The 23,470-nt window shown below is 41.3% G+C and overlaps 1 protein-coding gene and 2 long non-coding RNA genes across 4 annotated transcripts; all 3 read right to left on the bottom strand.

Moving 5' to 3' along the window:
* Positions 1–103: 103 nt before the first annotated feature.
* cd99 (CD99 molecule) lies at positions 104–13,698 on the bottom strand. Of its 2 annotated transcripts, XM_031852293.1 has the most exons (13): positions 13,478–13,694; positions 10,507–10,536; positions 9,734–9,793; positions 9,063–9,095; positions 8,798–8,845; positions 8,486–8,533; positions 8,274–8,324; positions 8,036–8,116; positions 6,809–6,838; positions 6,658–6,678; positions 3,745–3,861; positions 3,587–3,640; positions 104–3,075 (listed from the first exon to the last, which is right to left on the bottom strand). In XM_031852293.1, exons 1-13 carry the CDS (start codon positions 13,539–13,541, stop codon positions 3,047–3,049), a joined length of 666 nt encoding a protein of 221 aa, XP_031708153.1. In that variant the 5' UTR covers positions 13,542–13,694; the 3' UTR covers positions 104–3,046. The 2 variants fall into 2 exon arrangements, with proteins under 2 accessions (XP_031708153.1, XP_031708154.1); XM_031852294.1 differs by lacking the exons at positions 104–3,075; positions 3,587–3,640; positions 3,745–3,861 and adding an exon at positions 4,945–6,229 and having other exon boundaries at positions 13,478–13,698.
* Positions 13,699–15,496: 1,798 nt separating this feature from the next.
* On the bottom strand, positions 15,497–17,781 carry LOC116385928 (uncharacterized). Its single transcript, XR_004212917.1, has 7 exons — positions 17,747–17,781; positions 17,615–17,653; positions 17,123–17,152; positions 16,995–17,033; positions 16,475–16,504; positions 15,829–15,956; positions 15,497–15,729 (listed from the first exon to the last, which is right to left on the bottom strand). It is a non-coding gene; the product is annotated as an uncharacterized LOC116385928 (long non-coding RNA).
* A 539-nt stretch (positions 17,782–18,320) lies between these two features.
* On the bottom strand, positions 18,321–21,883 carry LOC116385933 (uncharacterized). The gene is made up of 3 exons (XR_004212918.1): positions 21,639–21,883; positions 19,636–19,668; positions 18,321–18,351 (listed from the first exon to the last, which is right to left on the bottom strand). It is a non-coding gene; the product is annotated as an uncharacterized LOC116385933 (long non-coding RNA).
* Positions 21,884–23,470: the final 1,587 nt, after the last annotated feature.

The raw sequence follows: 23,470 nt of genomic DNA, 5'->3' as shown, positions 1-23,470 counted from the left end.
TCAGCTGATAGCTCGCTCATATAGTGTGTCAACTTTCCCTTTCCACATCTTAATGTGACGTAACTTAACAAAGCAGGCAACGACAAAATGACAAAACGCAGACAAACTGTACAACACCACTTTATTGGAAACATGTACACACACTTTGAATCCACACACAAAAGTAACATTCATCTAATCGTCAGTTGTAATATACCTGGAATAAGTCTATGCTTGTAAAACTAAGATGTGACAAAAACAATCTCCAAAAAATGCACTTCAGATTGAGAACATGAGGTTGATACTGAAAAACGAAAAAGCACACTGCAACATCAAGCCGAAAGCAAAAGTCAGCAGGCATTTATACGCATTATTACCAAGTATTTACAGCTCACAAGGGTGCAACTCTTTTTAATATTCAAGCATCATAACAACAATCCCCGGATGCAATACCTCTGATTTTATGATATGTGCTCCTCCGATAAACTGATGACTCATGAGGGAAATCAACATGATTAATGTCAGCGCACAGCTGAGCGATAAAACGGATACAATACACAGACAGCAAAAACTCTTCATCTCAACAGGTCATTTCTGCCTATGGTTGATTCCTACAAAACGTATTTTCTTAAAACAAGTGAGAAAAGTGTGAAATCATCTTGTATCAAGGAGTTGGCTTGTTTTAAAGCTGCATTAAGGGGCAGTGGAAACCGGTTATGGTTGTGATGGCAAAGATGTAAGCTTCGTTGCTTATTTACACATGCAGCAGCTGCAGAGCAACACCAGCATTCATCTGGAATCGTGTTGAAGTGCTGATGAAATAAAGAAGTGCAATAGTTATTCTTCCTCGAGTTCAGATTAGGTCTCCACAAATGAGCTAAAAGAGGCTAATTATCTGTGGTGACACACTTCACATTACACGTAGTGAGGTCAGTTCATCGATCGGTGCAGCTTATAAGAAAATAAAACTTTAAGGAATCAAATTACAGACAATGAATTTTGCAAACACAACATGACGGCAAACAAAAAGCTGATGCTCACTCTGTGTTACATTTATGATACAAAGGATTGTACATATATTGGATGTATACATGTAGTAGGCCTCTCCTTTGTGTTTCATGACCTCACGATCAGCATTTTATATTTAAAAAGCTCCTTCTGCTGGATTTAGATCCAACTACATGATGACTGTGTCTATACGACTTGAAGCATCGTTGTGTGATGCTGCAGATATCATAACTGTACAATCTCTCTTTACTGCAGAGAGAGAGAGCCTGGCCTTTTTTGTCATTTGTCTTTTATGAGCATACTCGATCAAACGTAGTAATTAATTTGCTGTTGATGCAACACTTTGTTCTTGTTTACAGGTTGTCTCGATACATTCGGTATAATGTACATGAGTTCTATCTAACAGTCATGTCACACTCACTTCTCTGTCGCTCTGAGTTTCTCGTTCTATTTTTCATTCTGGTATTCTGGCTCTGTGCCTGCTGGCTTACTGGGACCTTTTAAGGGTAACTTACATTTTTCCACCCTGGTCCCTGGTTGCTCATGTTTTTGTGTCCAAGTGACACGACAGTCAGTTGCTAAACGAAATGTAATGTAATCAGGCAACTCCTCACCGTCAATGAATATCTACTAAAAGTGCTTGTTTCTACCAACAGGCTCAGACTGAACATCTTTTCAAATAAACACTAAGCTTTCTGTACTCCAACACGACAAACTGACAACACCGGCACTTCTCTCTCCAACTCTCGCAAAAAGGTTTTATTTCTCTTTGGACTCCTTTACATAATGTTGTCAGACACTTATAATAACAATCGGAGCCTGTCAGTAGCAACACACGACATGAATAATGACGAGTTGCCAGATATGATTACATTAAAGCCTGTTTAGTGGCTCCCATCTGCAGCGTTCTCCCTTTAACACTGGAAAGAGTTTTAGTCACTTGGACACACAAACATGGGAAAAAATAACCCAAGTTAAAAAAAACAGAAGTTAGCCTTTAATGGAACTGAGCGATAGTTCATGTTGTTAAATATGTGAAGTCAAAGTGTCTGCTGGTAAAAGGTCTGCAGGTGTTAATGAGTGAATGAGGATGGTATGTGATAAAAAGAGAAAGTGAGAGCAGCAGAGTGGTGAGCATGACGGGACTGAATTAGTGCGCTGGTGTTCTTTGAGTGGTCGGAAAGACTAGAGAAGCGCTATACAAGTACAGTCCATTTACCATTAGCATTTGTCATCAGTGAGCCGCTTTGGTTCACTGTTTTATGGCCTCAATTAGCAGCCAGCTTCTATTTGTTCACGCTGGCCACGCTCCTTGTTTTATTTCAACAGCTACTTCTATTAGAAGGTTTAAGGTAATCGGTTTAGGCAGACTCTGAGGTGAACAATAAAAGGGTCGGTTCACAAAATCGAAAGAAAGAAAGAAACGTCGGGAGGCAGAAATCGCAGATTTGTTAACACATGGGCAAACGAAACAACGAAACATGCCACACATTATTTTTTCTCTCGTGCTTCGAATGAACAAACCTTGTAGGAGTCAAGGTGCTAAAAAAAATACTGAGCCAAACAGAGAGAGAAGATACCTCAGGTTTGTTTGACCCTTCTTGCCAGCTGGGGGGGTGATGAAGCAGTGATGTAGCAACTATGTCAAACCTCTGTGCATCACTGATCAACTAATTGTATTTTCAGCTAATAGTTTTGAAGTTACGCCGGGTTCACACTGGATAAAGAAGCACCATGGAGCCATTCGGTCCGGCTCGCAATCTTAAGCTACAGTTTTGGCGTCTGTATGTGATGTCAATGATCTCATGGTGAAAGATGCAGGCAGAGAGGAATTAGCTCAGTAGAAAACAGCAGAGGAGCAGAGTCACTTGTTGACTGAGGAGATGTGTTTGTGGTGTGTGCATTTCAGCTTCCAGTGTGAACCTGAAAGTTGTGTTAGAAAGTCGACAGAGAGTCTCATGTTTCAGACCAAACGTGACCGATGGCAGTCGATTGAGAGCTGGATGAAGTCGCGTCGCGTAGAGACGGTCCACTGACTTGTCTCGTGAGTCTCTCACGTCTAGGACGTCCTGAGCAGGTTGCTGAAAACTGAAAGAACAGAGCGACAAACGGATTAAAAAGAGTTCACTTCCTGCTGTGATATATATACTTTTGGATATATGTTTATACTGAGATGTAGGTATAAACATTTAACAATATGTACAATATGTTTGTTTTTTTGCTGCCCTTTTTTATATATATATTTTTTGTTTCTTGTTTATTGTAAATTTGTGTATGTACATCGAGAGCAAAGTGGAAACCGGAGTCAAATTCCATGTATGCATACACATACATGGCCAATAAAGCTGATTCTGATTCTGAGTAATATTCTGAGAAAAAAACCTCACAAATGTACAAAACAAATAATAGAATACGACAATAGAATTAACACTGCACGCTACTGAATCATTAATAATAATAATAATAATAATAATAATAATTCGCTGACAGGCCACTCTGCATAACGAGTGCTTTTACTTATGATACCCTGAGTACACCTGTATCATATAAGCTGTAACAGTTTTTCTCTTTCCATGAATCTGAATACACAAGAACCCACCTTGGGGATCAGACTGAGTACCGTGGTGGCCTTTCCCGCTCTCTGGATCTACACCTGCAGAAAAAACATGTCAGCAGTGTGATAACGGAGTCACGCTTCCTTGTATTTGTGAATCTGTCGATTTCTATCTATATACGACGTTGTAAAAACATAGCGACCTCCTTGCAGCTTGAAGCACAGCTTTTTCTTCTGGTAAGCTACGTAGCTGGTCACCGCTCCCAGCAGAGCGACGCCGATGGCGCTGGCGATGCCTGCAATCTTTCCAGGTCCAGCTTCTGCAGGACAGAACACACACACACACACACGTGTCAATTTCACGGGTTAATTGCTACTGAGGTATAAAATAATTCACATGTATAAACTATACTTTAGAGAAAAAAAATCATATATGCTTTCTTTGAGAACATTTTCATCTTCAAGAAGAATAATACAGATGTTGGTATATCCTTGTGTCTGATTGGCTATTCCTGCTCAGAGCGGACATGTGATGAGTCATGCGATCACTTTTTTATTTTTCTCTCCTCATGGTGAACACATAGCATCCTGAAGTTTCATTCTTTTAGTCGGACCGTCGTTCCTAAACCGTGAAGTCATAACCTCAGTTTGCCACAAGGTGGCGGCCAATGACTGTAGATGACGGATGTGCTTGTAACCAGCAGAGAGCTCCCAGAACACACTGTACAGAGCGGCTGAGGTTCTAATGTTGTGACACGAAACAACAAGAGCAACCCGTCTGCAGTAAAACCAACACAGAGAATAAAAAGAGGGATTCAAAGTGAACACACCCAAGCTCCAGGGCAGGGCGCGCGCCACACACACACACACACACACACACACACACACTCACACACTGGCAGCATACATATTGAGTCATGAGGGAGAGGAGTGTCTTGTGATGTTGCAGTGTGTTAAAATGGGGTGTCGCCTGGACAGAAAAAAGAAACACAGGACACCTCCAGCGTTCAGCGTGACTAGCTGCTAGGAAATGCTGAGCATGTACACACACACACACACACACACACACACACACTCGCAGCACACTTTAGGGGGATCTTGATCCCCACATGGATCTCATACCGCCCATTTCAGTACTTTGTTTGTTTTTTATGAGAAAGAAAGTTTACAACACAGCACACATATCTGCATATGAATGATAGAGGACGATTATACGCATCCTGTTATGTGGACAATGATACCTGTGGCTTAATGTTGTACACTGTAAGAAGTCTTCCTCAGGGGCCCCTGAGGGCCTCAGGTCTGGGGACTGGAGTCAGCCCAGTGTGTGTGTGTGTGTGTGTGCGTTACTCTGTTGGTTCTGCAGATGATCACAAATCCAACACATTGTGAAGTGAGCGATGACCGTTCCACATGGGTTTTTATTCATTATGCTTTATACATCTCATGACTTTACATTGCAATCATTGCGGCCATGCTACAAAATCCCATAAAGACTTGAGGCAAAAGTTTAAAAAAAGCTTCAACTACAAAGAACCCGCCAAAATAAATATGCTGACCGTTACCAAAGACAAGACAGAGAACTACTCATGAGCTAAAGAGAGAAACATCATCTGATCCAACTGATCTAAAAGTGAAGTTAATCGGAGACAATGAGAGGACAAACACCTCGACATGCTGGATCTGTCAATGCTGAAGAATGTGAAGAATGTGAGCAGACTGCTGCTGACTGTGGAGGAGAGCAGCCGTGTCCCCACAGCCCACAACACGCATTCACAAAGACCTGATGCAAACATAACGTCAAGTTTATCTTGACTGAAAATATATATTCTGAACTCCATAACAGCTTCTACACATGAAGGTAAAACAGAGCATCAGAGTCACTGACTCATCAACTCAGACGCTTCAATCAATCAAATATATTCTATCGTCAGAAAAGTACCAGATCCACTCACACGTTAAAAGAAACCATGCACCATATGAATATATATGAGTCATGGCACTGCTGGGTGGGGAGTGACAGAACAATGAGTGTGTGAACATGCCTAAATACAGGGTGTCTGGTAAGTTTGGAATAACAGGGATGAAGTCGACTATATCTTATTTCTTGCAGCGCTGACAATAGTTTATAGTCTTGGAGAGGTTCTTCATTTTCCAGTTCAAGCACAGACCTGCAGCTGTGAGTGTCCATGAGACGGAGGAAGCCAGAGCTCAAAAGGCACAGGAAGTGTGTACAGGGTTTCAAAATAAGATGAGAAATGAGAAGGAAAAAAAAGTATCCCGGTAGTATTCCTGACTTTTCAAACACCCTGCTATGTATTTTTCATCCAGGACCGAGAACATCAGTAACGACTGTAACCCTCAGACCTGAGAGCCAATCACAACTTAAAGGGAACATTCACCACGTTTAATGTCTAATCAGTGTTGATGGTATGGAAGCAGTTCATTCCTCAGTGCTTCATAGCTTCAAAGGACTACATTTACCATCAACCCTAACTGGACGAGCACTTAAAAGGTGTCAAACGCTCCCTTTAAATGGACTGGCTCATTGCACAGCCTGCAGCAGATCCATGGCCCTCTCTAACAGAGGGGTCAACATTTGCTTTAAGTTGGACATCCACATATAGAATTCCTCGGGCATGTTAGCATTTAGCATCTTCAGGATTTGGCCCCACAGAAGGTCTGGATCTGCAACGACACACAATCGAAGCAGGGTTTTAGCCAGAGGAACCAGACCGGGGCTGCTAATGTGAAGAACACTGACTTATGTGAGGGGAAATGAAACCGAATGCAGCTGATCGAATAAGTGAAGTGATCCAGCTGACAATGCCCACGATTCAAATAAGAGGCTGACAAATGTACAGCGAGGTAAAGAGCTGCCGCTGCCTCCAGAGCCACAAGCAAATATGTGACGGCGGCATGTAAAACTAATAAAACACCAACACAACAACTGTTGGTTCAGAGAACACAACTTCCTCTGAGGCGGGGAAAGGGGAAATGCCCAACAAGAACTCCAGGAGAGATCGGTCTGCAGGGAGACATAATGATGCCCACACTGACACAAAGACAGGAAGTAGATCCACAAGAGCACAGAACGAGAGCAGACAGGGTTTTACCTTGAGGCTGATCGGCTCCACCTGTGAGAAACACACAACGCAAGTCAGTTTATGAGGATTAGGACGGCCAGATATTGTTGTCAGTGAGGCCTTTCTGCTCTTCTGTATTAACTATAATAGGTAGAATAAAAAACATGAGGATGAAACATACCCTGATCGTAGCCGGAGTCCGACGCTCCACCTGGATTCAAAAGACAGAAGGAGAAAAGTCAGTCAGACCTCAGGCTGAAGTGAAACTCTACGTATCTCTGTGTTGCACTTACTATAAATAGAAATAGACACAACAGATCAGTATTGCTGGCTCTGAGTGCAGTAAGCTGCAGTTAATAACAGGTTAGCATAGCTGCTCCTTCACTAACACCATGGAGCAGAAGCTCATCTGAAAAGCAGCCATGTGGCTCCAATTAGGCTGGAGAGCCTGTGGGTTTCTATTTCCTTTTTCTTTCCCTGGTAGAGGAAGTAATTACTTCCATGCTCTGACTAAACTAGAGCACAGAGACACAAAACAAAGAACAACAGCGTCGGTACAGGACAGAAACAGAGAGCTTTCAATCGTCGTCTGAGCGATGCGGAATCTTAGAAAAAAGGATCAACAATAGGCCTGCAGCTTGTATCTATAATACCCATGACTCATCATTTACTTACTATTCTTCTGAGCCTCATATGGTGCAAAAATATATTGACATGGAAATCTGTGTGCAGAGATTGAAGCCCGAGCACCTTTTACTCTCTGTGGCCTTGATTTTGACTGCAGTATACAAGTCCTGCACCTCTATGACAAAACAATGGAATCTATATACTCAACATTTCTCCAAGTGTCCACAAGGAGACACTTGTCCAAACAATGTTGGACAGAAATGGAGGCTCCACCTGCTATTTACTGTTGAACAACCTGCTTTTCAACCGTGAGGTTCTGGATGTGTAGGGATATACAGTTAATCCTCCGATCGACAAATGAAACAATAGCACAGCTCTGACCATATAACATGTGTGTGCATGTGTGCTTTGTAGGACTGAGGCACATACCGTGGAACCAGTTTCCTCCTCCTCCCTCCACATCTCTCTGTAACTGTTCACCCCACTAACCATGCTCACTCTCCTTCAAGCAACCAGAGTCAATGGTTCAAAAAGTGGCACGAGACCCGTCTCAGTTTTGTCAGCATTACGGTGACATTTAATAAATGTTGTGACGTTCTCTGGAGAAGGGTTTTCATATCAACATATGTATCTAGCAAAGATATATATATATTCTACACCAGCATGTTAAAAGTACACCGGCGTGCCATGTTGGAGTAAACTCTGCAGTGTGACAGCTGATCAGGCTGCTGGCTCCACAGTCATGAGTGGATAAAAAGCGCTGGTGGTGCTGATGTCTTACCTCCACCTGGGCGGCCTCCATCAGGCTTGTAGTCTCCACCACTGACATCATCTAAGTCGGAGAGATCAAAATTTCCTCCACCTTCAAGAAATGAACAACACAATGTAAAACAAATCACAAACTGTAGATTAATGACTTCTAATAGTTACACTACGAACCACTTTCACAAGGACATTCATTAGGATAAGGATAAACCCACTGCTATATTTTCTCAGGGTTGAAATGACAGCGGACTCACCTCCACTGCTTGGTGGCTTCACGGCAGGTTTATCAGGTTTGGAGTAGGGATCTGTGGGTACAAAGACGTTTACATGTCGTAGACACAAAGGCTCAGCGGTTAATCTGTGCAGACGGATTGAATTAGAACATTTGGCTGCTTAGCTTTCATTCTTGGACAATAATAATACAAACAGGAAAGCATCAGCCATTAAAACTCCACACTGGGGAGACCTTCATTGCCGGGACCGAGAGCGTCCTCCAGATCCAGTCCAAAGCCACCTAGAATACACAAACACACAGCTTTCACTGATCAAATCATAACTTATCATCCTGTTGCATCTGTAGGCAAAGCTTGTTTACGTAACTATATCAATGTGATTTTCATCAAGTTTATTTTGTGGCTTTTTTTGCCCTTATCTTGATAGTCAGCGCAGACGGAGACAGGAAATGTGACACAGTATCGGTATCAGCTGACCCACATATACCCAAAACTATCTTCACGGCCCAAACCACGAGAGGTACGAGGGACGCCGTTAAACCTACCAGAATCTCCAGAACTTGGTTTCTTGGGTTTTGGAGTCGGAGGCTCATCTGTGGAAAAAAGTATATTAATTTAGACAAGAACAACTAAACATCTGTATGACAACTGTTCAGTCGGAAACACCCATATCGCATTACCCATAAACCTGCCATGACTGCTTCACAGCTCACACTGGCATTATGTTTCAAACAGCAGCTGGCACATTTTAAAGTTCAAGAGAGCACACAACAGAAACACGGCAGCTTTAACCTGCTCAGAGTCATTTACCTGGTCCAAAAGCGTCCGAAAGGTGCAGCCCACCTGGAGGGGAAAGCAAGTAGAACACGTGAATTAGTCCAGACCAACTGTCTCATGCAAACTGAGCTAAAAAGTTACTTTTACTTCTTTGTAATTACAACCACATGAAGTTACACTATCAACCCGGAAGTAGCTCCACGAGATCAAGGGGTTATTTAATGTCTGTCTCTTTTGTTTTCGCTTCCAAATAATGTGGTTCAGATAATGTCGTTCGGGTGTGGACCCGTCTCAAACCTGTCTGATCACTTGTGTAGTTTCCTAGGGCACTCCATTGTAAAGCTGTGTGAGGAGTGAACTGAAATACAACCCCGGGTATAAATATGTCCGGATGTCCCGTTTCACGGATTATTTTAATAAAATAGGAAGTGCCTGCAAAACATTATATTTGTCCAATAACACCTCTTCCTTAACTATTGGATTTAACGACATTGTGCAAATACCTTTGGAACTAAAGACATTCCCATCAGCCTTGGCTGTGTTCAGTGCAAACTAGGATGGTGAACATGGGACACGTCCCACAGTCATCATGGGTATGTAAAGGTTCAGATGCTAGTATTTAGCACCACTGTGCCAAAGTACAACCTCAGAGAGCTGCTAGCATGTAACAGATGGACCTCTGGGACAGGTAGAAGGATACAAACCATCACTGTTAGGCTTCTCTGGGGCCTTCGGCTGCTCTTTGGGCTTTGCAAGTGTTGGCTCTGAGGAACACAAGGAATTGAGCAGCGTTACTATCTAACAGCCGGTTAACATTTCTACCCAGCATCCCCACTGTTCCTCTTAACTTTACCCTTTAAGTATATGTGGACCAAAAACATTCACTAAAGGTCCACTTACGAGCTTTTTCGAGTGCATTCACAGCCTTCCTCGGCAGAAAGGGTTTGCTCAGTTGTGATGGAGATTATTCGGACATGTGAAGCTTCATACTTAGGTCATGTCACAACAACCCCCCGAAGAAGACCATGAGTTGTGAATGAAAGCTCTGGTAAAAAGAGGATTCTGAGGGTTTTCTTTACTTTTCTATTTGTTCATTGAAGTTTACAGTGTGCTGTGTATTTGTTCAACACTCTATAAAGACTCGACAGTGTACCATGTGACCCACAGCAACCCCTACCCGATAAGATTCACCTGGTCTGACCCAGGTCCAGGGTCAGGTTACCAACCACATGGACCAGTGAAGGCTATACATAGATCATATAGTCACAGTGGGAATAGGGACATTAAAAAAGATGGCCGTAAAAACATTATATGTACTGTTTGTATATGTGGTTGTGAGAGTACTCGGAGTATTAGATACAATAATACATCATTAATGAGGAAAATACAAATTACAGACTCTGGATATAAAACCCCATTGACACATCTGGAGTATCCACTGATTGTAAAAAGTCTTGCTACAGAGAAAGTCACTCACCTGGATCCAGAGCATCGGACAGGTCAAACCCTGTGTGAGGAAGACACGAGGAACATTGTTACAAACCAACAGTGGAACTCTGAACTGATCCACAGTCGGCGCTCGATCAGCTGACCAGAAGGTCTTCCTCTGCAGCCACTCAGCACTCTGGGGTTTTCCCCTTCATAGTGGAAGCACATGTGTTCTGTGTTTGGGTGTTGTAAGGACGTCCTGCAGTGTATTGGTCGGTTCCTATGGCAAAGCTGACTGATACACATGAGTCACTGAGACTAGTGAGTCATTTCCCCCACAGAGAATCAGATAACACTTTTTGCCCAGGAGACAGAAAAACAGCTGACATACTCACCCATAAAAGTCTTACTTCAATGACAGGTTTATCTCTTACGCACACTCAGACTCCATGTGTCCTGATACAAGCTTCACAGTATCATTCAAACGCAGTTACACCAACATCAAATATGTTCACGTGATCAGCGCTTCTTGAAGCAGCTTGCAGCAGCTAAAATGAACTGTTTTTACGGTGAAGCAGCTGTGCAAGAAAAAGTGAAATTTAATGGAATGAATTCACTAATTGCGGTCTCTACGTACTTTAGGCTAAAAAGACAACAAAGGAAGTAATTGCTTCCAACAAAACAGCAAAATACAACCAAAGAACACAACATAGAACGTTCCCCACAGAACAGAACGCTGTAGGTGTGTCACATTAACACTATGATGTTGGTATTCCTAGTCCATTCAACTCAGAGGTTTAATTCATATTTAATATATGTATTTATTATTTTTTTCAGATTCCAATTTCCAATTCCTCTGGCTCAATATAGCATCTGAATATTACGAGATCACTGCAAAAGTCTGAGTCCCTTACATTCAATATGGCTAATTCATCTTCCTGCTATGGTTAGACTAACACCAGTTTGCCTGCAGACTATTTCAGGCCAGTTGAAGTAATTTACATGTAATATTATCACTTCCTTTTTCTTACTGCCATTAATGTTTATCATGTTCCACATGCTATTCCAGAACAAATAACCAAAAATAAATCGTACACAAATTTTACAGATGTCGAATCGCTGCAACAGATCAGCATCCGCCTTGATTGAGCTACAAAATCTGGGTCGAACCTCCTTCAACCACACCAAAGTGCCAACTGCTTGTCATGTGCGTGCCTGTGGTTTTCTCTAGCAGCTCTCGTCCTCACCTAAACAGGAAGCAGAGGCTCTGAGCATTTGTTCTTCATCTGGAAGAAGCTTTGCTGTGGTTTCAGTCTTTCAGTCTGTAAGTGGCCCCATTGCTACTTTGTCAGTTTTACTTTTCTACATGTATTCTTACTTTACGGTAATGACTTAATCAACACTATTCAGCTCTTTAGACACAAGAGCATTAGTGCACACTGATGTCGGGTAACAAGGCCTAAACATAGACTGTATACAAGAAGTGGACAATTTTGGCCGTCGACATCTTGTTTTTTTGCAACCAGAAGTGCTACAAGAGGGTGGAGCTAAGTACAACCAAACCAAAATGTTACAATTAACTTCTATGAATGGAAAACACACAGTGAAAGGGTTAAATTTGTAAGACAAAAGCATGGACAACACCCAGACAATGCTGTGTAAGTGGGCTGTCAATCACAAGGTGGCCCCGCCCTAAAGCATCCCCTGCTTTATGGTCTGTTTGACTCTAATTGGACCATAATGTACTAAATGAACATCATGCTGTATTGAAGAAGACTTGAAACTAGAGATTGAGAGCATAAACTCATGTTTACAATGTTTACTGAGGTAATAAATCAAGAGAGAAGTAGAGTCATTTTCTCATAGACTTCTATACAACCAGAGGAGTCGCCCCCTGATGGACATTAGAGAGAATGCAGCTTTAACACACTTCTGCATTGGCTTCACTCGGCAGAACCGGTGGTTGCTGCCTGCTATAACTGGACATAAATAAGTGTTTTTAAACGTTGTGTGTGTGTGTGTGTGTGTATCCCAGATGAAAGTCTGGTAGGGAGTTCCCTCCCTGAATCTGCTGCGCTGGCTCAGTTCAACAAGTCCTGGGCGGAGCTCACTGATTGGCTGACCATGCTGGATAACATGGTGCAGAACAAGCGCGTGGTGGTGGCTGACCTGGAGGACATCGACGACAACATCAGTGGGCTTAAGGGAACGGAACACGAAACGGAACACGGAACAGAATACGGAACGGAACACGGAACACGGAACAGCACATGGAACAGAATACGGAACATGGAACAGAATACGGAATTCAGAACACGGAACACGGAACGGAACACGTGTTGAGGAATCGCCCCCTGATGGCCATTAGAGAGAATGCAGCTTTAAGACACTTCCGCACTGGCTTCACTTTTGAGAACCGGAGGTTGCCACCTGGGCCTGGCCCACAGTCAGCGTTCCAGATCATCCGAAAGGTTGAACGGGGTCGAGGTCAGGGGAACTATTTCTGTAACATTAAGATTTCCCTGAAGAAGGATGAGGAGCCTTGTCCAACCATAAATAACCATGTTCTAGTGTACTGTTCAGCTGTAAAATGAGAAAGCAGTCAAGTCGAAAACCAAACGCCGCCCACCGCCTGGAACGACCTCATCTCATCATCTCATCCAAATAAAATCATTTGTAAACATGCAGATTTACAAAGATTTACAGTTAATACATTCGCACAGTTAACTGAATAAATAAAGTATGAAAAATACTTTTTTTAATCTTGGTGTGGCACTAATAACCACATGGTTACTGTTTTAGTGGCAATTTATATAAATAAATAAAAAAGGTTAAACTTTGTAGCCTCTGTCCGGCTAATATGTCAAATGTCCTGCTAGAAACACACTTTAACAGCAGGAATACTACTTAAGAGAGTTTCCTTGCGTCACTTTAGAAGACAAACCCCTAAAATACATAACGCCATAACCATAATTACACGCCCTGCCGTTGCTGGTAATAATCCCAATAGTGTTTCTTACCGCCTTCCGTTAACGTTCCAGTAACGAGTAAAAGGAGTAACGCAATCCTCAAACACAACTCCATGGTGGCTGTAACGTTACTTTCCAGTAATCAGCTAAGTTAGCTTATTGCTGTAAACTTGGTCTCCGTGCGTCGCTTCAGCTAGCGGGTATTTGTGGACTCTCTCCCGGACTGAACAGCAGACCTCCCCCGGTGTCCTGTTACAGTCTGTCGGTGTGAGTCAACTTCTCCAGACCGGGTGTGGCCACCTTATCAGAGGGGCGGCTCATATATATATTTTTAAACACATGTGACTTACAAACATAGATGCAGATAAAAAAAAAAACAATTTAAGGCTTCCAACTTTTTACTGAAATATTTCGGTTCCGCCACCGGAAATGCGTTCATTTTACGCCGAAGTGTATTCACAAATAGTGCAGTTTATTGTTCTTCTTGCTTTAAATAGAAAATAAAGACCTCGGAAAAGTTGGACGTTTGCATACGAATGACTATAATCTGCTACTGGATTCTGCGCACATTCAGGGACACAATCACAAATTTAAACTCCAATATTAGAATAAATGTAGTTCCACGTGTTCCAGTTCCAGTTCCAGTTGAAACTGCCCCATGTTCAACTGACCCAACATGGGGCACTCATCATGTGCCACCTAGTGTGTGTGCACGGCTTTCAATTTGACTCGTTGCTTCTGTCCATGTCTGTCTTTTAAAGCCATTGTGAATATATTCACTGATGATGTGACGAGCAGGAGTCCAGGGTCGTAAGCATGTGGCTGTCTTAACTATTTATTCTAAAGGTATATTTCACCTTTTTATTCCTCTAAGGAGAGGAGAGGTTATTACTTGTTCCTTGTTTTTCAATGAGCACAATAAAAGAAATGCTTGATGAATAAACCAGTCCCAATACTCACACTTGCAGTCTTTAGCACTTAGGTGTGTGTTCATGTGAAGGTCAGAAAATAAGAGGGAAGTTATTCCAAACCATTTAACTCACACTTATGCATGCTTTATGTCCCACAGTCTCCTGTATCATATCAGTCCAGTTGTTGGCTGAATAATCCAGTTATGGTTATTGTACCTTCAGTGAAGTAAGTAAAGAAACCATCTGTCATTTGTCTTATGTACACCAGAATATTTTGGGTGTATGTTCAACATTATGGAAAAAGGAAAACTGGGCAAGCAATTTAATTTAAGGATCATTTTTAGATATGTTTTGGAGGTAATAAGAAGGAAAAAAATACATTTTATTTTGTACAGTTCATTTTAGGAAAAATACCACAATCAGAAGAAGAGATGAGTATAGACTCCAAAACAAATATTGGACTTTTTTTTTTTTTTTATACAAAACTGCATCAATATGGCACCATGATAATAAAGAATAATTAGGAATGTTAAGAATACGAAGATAACAAAAACATTTTGTTTGATAAATTTATTTTCATTTTACTTTGTATATGTACCCTAAACATGGGCAGTTTTGCGTGTCCATATGTTAATGTACGCATCTTAAAGGAAGTAATGAGCTATGACAGAATGTCATATTAACAATTTCTTATTCCTAATGGTTCTGATAAGATAAATGCTGAGATAAATAAATATCGCACAATTTGATCAAAGCTTTAGAGAAATATATTCCTTTGTCATGAAGATTTTATCAGAAAGAAACCATTGAAAATGATATATGTCCCATATGTACAGTAGACCTATTGATACCTTTGCTTTATTCATTGTACTCCCCTCAGCTCCTAAGTACGCATTCATTTGAACTATTTTTCTCTTACAGTCCTCCGATTGTAATACTTTGGTTGATACTTATTTATCCAACAAATCATCTGAAAACCTCTGAATCGTATAATGTATATAGTATTTGTATTTGTGTAATGGCCTCATTAATCAAGTCTGTCTGCATCACCATATACAGTCTACAAATCACTCATTTGAAGCAATGATTGGCACATGTTAACCAAATAATATCAAGCTTATACAAATGAACGAACACACAAGTCCACCATTCATGATCCTCTTTATTGATCCTCCACCAAGCTCATCACGATGCTCGGATGTTCTGGAGACATCCGTCTCACAGCTCGCTGCACGCCGAGTCATCACTTGTGCATTTACAATACAGTAGATGAGTGTTGGCATTCATGATATAAAATATAAATGGCATCAGTTGTGTAATGATCAGTAAAAAGCATTAAGAGGTGCAGGCGTATTGAGGGAGGTGTGATCATCCAACAAGTCTTCCTCACATCTGAAAACACAAGCGAGGTTCAGTCAGTGAGTCTCTATGGACTGTTAAAGCCACGGGAAACGTTTTAGTTCACAAAGATGGGAACAGAATGGTACTCACACAGGTCGTCCTGTGTCTCCGTGCTTAACGCCCGTTATAGAAGCGAGAAGAGGGAGCCCTCTGCTTCAGCAGCAGCTTTTGATTCTCAAGGACCTCGTTCAGTTTTTCAACAAAAATTTGCTGGCAGACTGAGTTCAGAAAGATGTCATTTAATGCATATTGGTTTATTATATGTCTATAACACAGCTCAAGTATAGTAAAATATACAATACTTCATAACTGCTGGTCACTCACTGACTGCAAAGGTCATAGTGCACTACAATTCCCATTGTTGTAATACATTGTAATGTTCTCATAATGCATATAATCATTGTTATAATTTACTATAACGTGTTCATCTAGTAAAGTGGAAAAAATATGAATTCTACAAGAACACAACAGTGTAAATTTACTTTTTGAATTTTGACTTGTCAGTGAGTGACCAGCAATTATAATCAATTATGATCCTAGACCTTATTAATAAATGCTTCATAATGTGTTATGATTATTGGTGTGAAGAATTATGAACATTTATGATAATTATACAGTGGTATATAATATTTACACAGGCGTCATAAACAGTGTTACCAAAATGAAACATGATTTTAATAATGATGTAATAATGCGTAACTAAACAGGCATGTAATAACAGGAGGTTTAGACTCACTTCCTCCACTGTCATCAACAGGTTTCTCAGCTGTGGAACAAGAACATCGGACGAAACATTAGTGGTCAGGAAGCATTTTACCAGATGCCTGTAGATCTGTATCCATATACACATGTGGCATATGATCATGCTGATTGAAGTGATCTATTTACAACATTTAATATTTACATTGAAATTGATTTTTCTTTATGGCTGTTTTCAGATTTATGGAGTTATGCAAAGAGATATCCAAAGTAAATACCGTTGACTCAAATATGTCAATAAAATCAAACAATTCATTTTGAACCTGCTCAATGTTCAGATTTATGTTCTGGAAATGTATGAAAATTAGCTCATATTTCATTAAAATAATGCCTCATTTGCATATTAAAACATAACATTTCAGAAAACATGTAATACAAATAATAGAAATACTATAAAATAGTTCAAATGTAAAGTAAAAGCACATAATGTACAATATGTAATATCAAATTTAACAGGAAGGAAATATAAAGCGTAAACCTTAGACTGAGAGCTTTACCTGGATGGAGAGCATCTTCCAGCTTGAATCCAAAGTCATCTGGAATGAAGAACATTTTACAATTCAGATGATTGTCTTCTTGATTATTCCATACATGTTAGTTGTAAGTGGACGTTTTGTGTACTCACGTCCTCCAGAAGGCTCGGAAGATTTGGGATCTATTGATCAACAGATAAAGTGTTCATTCATACCACAATATATCAACCTGAAGGGATTGTGACTGAAAAACACACACATATAAATATATATATATTACTTGATGTATAAATATTGATCATTCGTATGTTTGCTGTCACGTAGCCTGCAGCTCAGTTTTAATGTTCCTCTACAGTAAAGATTGAGGTCAAAGGTGATATGTTGATGTGTCAGTGCTGTGTTAACAGCTTGTTCTGCTGCCCCCAAGTGGCCAAACACTCATCCTACAACTCAAGAATAAACTACTAAAACACAACCATCATAGCAAAATGTTGAAATAACTATAGAAAAGCAGTAATTAAAACAAAAACAGGAAACAATAAAGGTTGATTATAATCAATATTTGGTATTTATTATTGCTATGTTAGGTCAATATTAGTCGAACCTTAGAAACTCTTTTAAAAGTTGAATATCACAGTCATTACCTGGATGAAGAGCATCAGCCAGGTCGAACCCAAAGCCATCTAAAAAGAAATGCAGAATGTCAAATTGAAGAAAAATTCAAATAAAAAGTGTATTTACTCATATGTATTATGTGTATTAGTAAGATGTTTCACCTGCTACAGCAGGTGTTGGTTTAGCAGCTGCTCCTGTAAGATAGAGAGGCATGAATAGAAGGACTCACTGTCCTCACTAGTTCTCCTTGTTTGGAGAACAAGGTAAAGCAAATGCAACCCCAGCATATATGTGCTGATCAAATATTACAGCTATCCATATGAACATTCTGCTAAGTGTTAGCTTGCACTGACGCTACTCACCTTTGCGATTGAAAAAGCCACTCAGTCCTGATTGAGAAAGACATGAAGACATGAAGAGTCACGACCAAACACAAGATTAACAACCATTCAGAGATCCCCTCCCTGCTTCAGTTACAGCCGCCAACATTCAGTCATGATGTGATTGTTGAAACTCAGGGTGAGTGTGCTTAAACACATGATGTTGGTCTGGAATAAAAGGCGCAGAACAAATAGTCAACATTGAACAAATATAGTGATAAAGTAACTTTGGCTTGTTTTTCTGTGCTGATAAACAATTACTACGTTGACAATATCTGAGCTATCTATTCCCCATAACAGAGAAGATGTGACCAGTGCGTCTGAAGCCTTTGAACACTCACCACTAAAACGCTTCGGTCGCTGAGCAGCTGCTTCACGGTGGAGATCTGTGAGCACAGAAACATCAAGTACATCAATAAGTACAAAAACTGAGAATACAAGTTCCTGTCTGTTGCATTTGTTATGTAGTTTATCATATCCATTCTACAGTGTATAAGATCACGAAAGGTCTTCTTGTGAATGTATTATTACTGATGTATAAAGCATTACTACATGAACAACTCATTTCGTTATTTGTCCTAAAGGTCCCTATGAGCAGATATTTAAAGATTTAGATATCTTGCATCAGGGACACAAAAATTGTGACACAAGGCCAGATTATCAACTCCGACCCAGGCCGTCTGTGTGGCAATGAGTCTGTGGTGATTTCATCATTACTAATGTGTTAGACGCACCACTGAAACACAAGTAAAACCTGAAGCAGCAACAAGTCTAATGTGTTCATGTTGGGGGTCCATGTCTGTTTGGTGGAGTCCCTGTTGAGCTGGACTCAACCTGACAGACATGGACCCCCAACATGAACACATTAGACTTGTTGCTGCTTCAGGTTTTACTTGTGTTTCAGTGGTGCATATGTTAGGTTCAAAGAATCCACTAGATGTCGCTGTGTCAAGTCTCCTCAGTCCGTGTCCTGATGTGTATATAATGTATATATACTAATGTTTTAGTAGTAAGTAAATGTAATGTACTACTAAAGGTAGTGATGCTAAAGCAAAACTTATGAACATCCACTGTTATATGTAATGTCGTTCCATTAGATATTTGATCAAATCTATCTATTATTGTAGATTTCTTCAAAGTGTGGTAAATATCTAGAATACATAGGTGGAAATAATTAAAGTTATTATAATACTTTACATTTTACGGTTCACACACTTTTCTGGCCCTCATACAGAAGAATTGTTGTTTGTTACTATTGCCCCAAAGAAGTAAAAAAAGAGAAATAACTTTTTAGTAAGGAAATTAAAAAGTTAATAGTAATAGTTGGTAGTAATAAAAGCCTGGGACGCTTTGTGTGAGCCCCTATGAGGGAGTGGTGCTGGGATTAGTTACACCACAGGTTTAATACTTGGGCGGCAGCAGAAACGGTGCAATGCTGAGGTGTCTGATGTGCTCATCGGTCAGTATCAGCCTCAGAAAGCCACAGCAAGCAGGACAATGTTGTTGCTGCACCACCAGTCCTCTGACCCAACCTCACGGTTGGGCCTTTTAGATCATGCATATAACCATGCTCTGCATTAACATGGACAGGCCCGACTTCCTCTGGTACCACTGAGGGGACTGAGTGTTTCATTAAGATCTTCTTGTATGATTCTCAACAGGCCACTCACCATTATCATTGGGGGCTTCGGAGAGGTCCGATCCTGTAAGATGAGGAACACGTCAGGTTATCATGAGTAGCACCAGTCGGAGCGACAGGAAAACATGCGGTTCACTTCTGTGTGTTTGTGTGGCCTACGCCTGGACCAGCAGCCCAGACGACATGTGCTCAGTGTTAGCATGTTGCTCGGAGTCATACAGCGTGGTTGCTGGGTTCACTGCCCTTGGACACCATGAGTCACTAGGAGGTTGTTTCCCGACAGAAAAGCCTGCATGTCAACACTCCTTAACCAAGATGTTGTAAACACAGTGGGTGGAGCGGTGAAACGAAGACCACTAATGCTGCCACGAATACTCACGAGAGAGCACCAAATGTGGATTAATCCGCTGCTGAATATAGTCCCCAACAGAATTCCCCCGTGTTTTAAGTGACCTTTGTTAGAAGCTACAGTGACAAGCTGCTTTTGTTCATTACTGAGCTTCAAATATGGGAAATATTGGATAATTGTAGCCGAGTGGTCGATTCCGGCCTTCTTCTTTAAAACAAAGTGTGCACTGTTTGTGAGATGATGCGTCTTCAGCGGAGAAGTCCTAAAGAATTCAATGATGCACTTTGATTCAAACTCCAAACTCCTGACATGTGCTTTAAAGATCAAACAAGCATAGTGAACACCTGAGAACACTTATCATCCACATGTCTCCTCATGACTTGTGTTTTATTCCGATTTGATTTCACCTCCTCTTGTTCTCTGCTCTTCCAGGGAATGAAGATCCGGTGAAAGGATTGTCGGCAACATGGACGAGAGGTTCTGAGAGTGCTGAGATAAGGGATTATAATGCCGCCAGACTGTCTTTTACGTACACACTCGCTAGCCTAGCTTGTGCAGCTATAACGTCAGCTAACAGCAATGTTCTGCTAAACTGGCTGAAATCGGGGAAACTGTCAGGTGGAACATCGGAAGCTATCAGTCATGAGAGAGAGAGAGAGAGAGAGAGAGAGAGAGAGAGAGAGAGAGAGAGGCACAGACAACGGGAGGACATAGGCCCAAGGTGTCAAGGTGAAAAAAGAGGAAATATGATGAAAATGATCTGGGTCTGGGCTTCACTTGGATTGGCAATGCAGATTGCCCAAAGCCACAGTGCGTGGTGTGCAGTGAGGTGACTGAAGCCCTCTTATTTACGTCGCCACCTGAACACCAAGCATGCCAGTGCAAGTCAAAAGCCCCTTACATTTTTATATCGAAATTGGAGGAGTTACAGTCTCATTCATGTGTTGGGTCTACAAAAAACGCACTATGGGCTACATATCTGGTCACAGAATAGCAAGAAAGGGGCTACCTCACACAATCGCCGAAGACGTGTGCTTGCCAGCTGCCAAAGAGATGGTGGAATGTATTGGAGACAGTAACTTTATTGTAATTCGATTCAGATTAATGTAACCGCTATGTATGGTTAATTGTAAATTAAATGTGATGCAATCTGCCTCTGAGCCTGTGCGTGTGTCCTCGCCATCCTTATTGCTCTTTAAAAGTGACGCCTTGTGTAACTGAAATGTATTGAAACTTTGTTGCAGTGTTTCAGGGCGTTTTCACACCCGTAGTTGGTTTGCTTTGTTCCGATTCAGGGATTAGTATGATACAATGTTGCAGTTGCCCCTTTGTTCGGTTTGTGTTCACACTGCAACATTTAACAGCGGACTAAATCTTGTAAACAAACGCCACGCGCGAGCAAACTGTTCTCTCATTGGTCCGATTGTTATGCGGCTATAAATAGGCTCTGTTGATTTTTTTTTAAGGTGTGGGGGGATTGGGGGTGCGTGAACCCGGTTGGGATGTAGAAGGGGGTGCTTGGCCTAAAAAGTTTGGGAACCGCTGCTCTAGGGATAAGAGGTTACAGGTGATGGATGGATGGAACGTCCATCTTACCACCATTAACCAGTATAAGTATTAGTCTGGAAAACCACAACCCTAACCCTAGCTCTCCTAACTGATAGTTATTTTGTTCAGTATCTTACCTTTTGCAGTCACTGTTCCAGTAACCAGAAGTAGAAGGAAAGCGACCCTCAAACCAGACTTCATTTTCGCTGTTATCTTTCCTCTCGCAGCAGCACAGTACTGCAGACGAGCTGTACCTGCAGACCGGACTCCTTTTAAAGAGCAGACTGGGTGTGGAGCTCTGACAGAGACCTTACGAAAGATATATTGCAAAAGACTTTTCTTAACGAACCTGACGAAAACAGATTAGTTCGAAACAAACAGAACAATTAGTGGTTAGGACTCAGTAATGACTTTTGTCCTTCACAGAAGGAGGAGCCTCCCTGTGGGCACTTTACACCTCTTGTGAAATGTGTTATGATTCATCATTATCATGCAATATTCAGTAATGTGCGTGTCATTCCATGTTATTCCAGTTTATCTGTTCATTATTTATTTCTATTTTAAGAACAAAATTTTTTAATTCATATAGCACTTTTCCAAATCAATAAACATGAGCCAAACAACAACAACGTATGTAACTAAAACACTTAACTGAGTACATCCCATGTCCTTCAGGAGCAGCTAACTGTTAACTTATTTATTTACCCAGCATCCATTGCAATGGGCGTGTTGGTCTCAGCTGATGAAAATGTCCCTTGACAGAATTGACCTTTAACCTGGTATACATCTCGGCTCACTTTTCCAATATTTAATAACAATAAATTACTGAATTCTTCGTTTTCAAATGTGATTTTTGGGGAGCACTGATTTTTCAGAAAGGAATGAGAGAAAAAAAAAGGTGGGAGGTACTTATATATTACTTGATAAGTTTGGATAATTCAATTAGTTTCACATGAATACGTCCTGCATTTCACATATTTAATAGCTGTTCTGTCTTTTTTTTATCAAAATCAAATTTTTTTCTTCTTTTCTTTCCTTTTATTTTGTTAGAAAATTGACATGTTTGAGAATATAGAACTCTATTAAAACATGGTACCAATAAACCCCAAACCCCATATCCTGGAGTTGAGGACAGATTTCATAGCATTGTTTTTCTCATCCTAACGTGGAGAAGACCGTTTTCATTGACTCGCGAGCGGTCGATCGAGCACGTTATTTTTCATTCAGTTAAATTGCGGAAGACCCCAACTCCTCTGCAGACGTCAGACAGACTTCCCCGCGTGTGCGCGCATGTCCGCAGCCTCCCCGACACCGGCAGCGCGTGCAGAACGGAGGATCCCCTCAGCCCTGAGATGCAGTCCCTCATCTCTCCCATGTCCAAGGCGATCCTGGTGGCTCTCTTCATCTTCGCCATCCTGCTCATCCTCTACGTCAGGGGTGCCCAATCGATCGCGGAGGTAGTGCGGGTAGATCGCATGCCATTCAAAAAAAATTAGATGTCCGCATGGCATTTGTCACTTGATTTTCTAACACACGGGTCACCATGTATGCGCTACTGCAAAACTCCGGCGAGCTAATTAGTTAGCCTTCCAATGTATTTCTACTAAAGAAGCTAAAGCTGCAGCGCCATGATTTGGGAACCGTCCAAAACCTCGCGTTAGAGCTGGAGACTCAACGGAAGGCGTGCGCGTAACTTGACAGTGCGCGCTACACAGAACAGATTGACAGTGTCTGTCAGAGTTTGACAAACGCTTTCGAGACTTTGCTTTACTCGAGCCAGTTGCTACACTTATGTGCTGCACATTTCGGGAAGATATTGAGGTTGATTTACTCGCATCAAAAATTGCAACGCTGTTTCACCTGAACTCGTCTGGAGTGGAGGATGAGATTTTGACACTGCAAGCTGACATTCAGCTGAAGTCCAGGGCTCATGGACAGTTTTCTCACAGGGGAAAAGTACCCAAACATG

The sequence above is a fragment of the Anarrhichthys ocellatus genome, unplaced genomic scaffold (assembly GCF_004355925.1).
Source record: "Anarrhichthys ocellatus isolate YVR2014 unplaced genomic scaffold, GSC_Weel_1.0 scaffold12, whole genome shotgun sequence".
Lineage (NCBI taxonomy): Eukaryota > Metazoa > Chordata > Actinopteri > Perciformes > Anarhichadidae > Anarrhichthys > Anarrhichthys ocellatus.
This window is presented reverse-complemented; position numbering and strand designations above follow the sequence as displayed.

What these genes read in the sequence shown, in the direction of transcription:
- cd99 (XM_031852293.1), bottom strand. Translation starts at nt 13,541, where the DNA reads ATGGAGTTGTGTTTGAGGATTGCGTTACTCCTTTTACTCGTTACTGGA. An exon ending in GTCCGATGCTCTGGATCCAG is followed by an intron (nt 9,794 to 10,506) that starts GTGAGTGACTTT and finishes TGTGTTCCTCAG; the next exon opens with AGCCAACACTTGCAAAGCCC. An exon ending in TACTCAGTCTGATCCCCAAG is followed by an intron (nt 3,076 to 3,586) that starts GTGGGTTCTTGT and finishes CTGTTCTTTCAG; the next exon opens with TTTTCAGCAACCTGCTCAGG.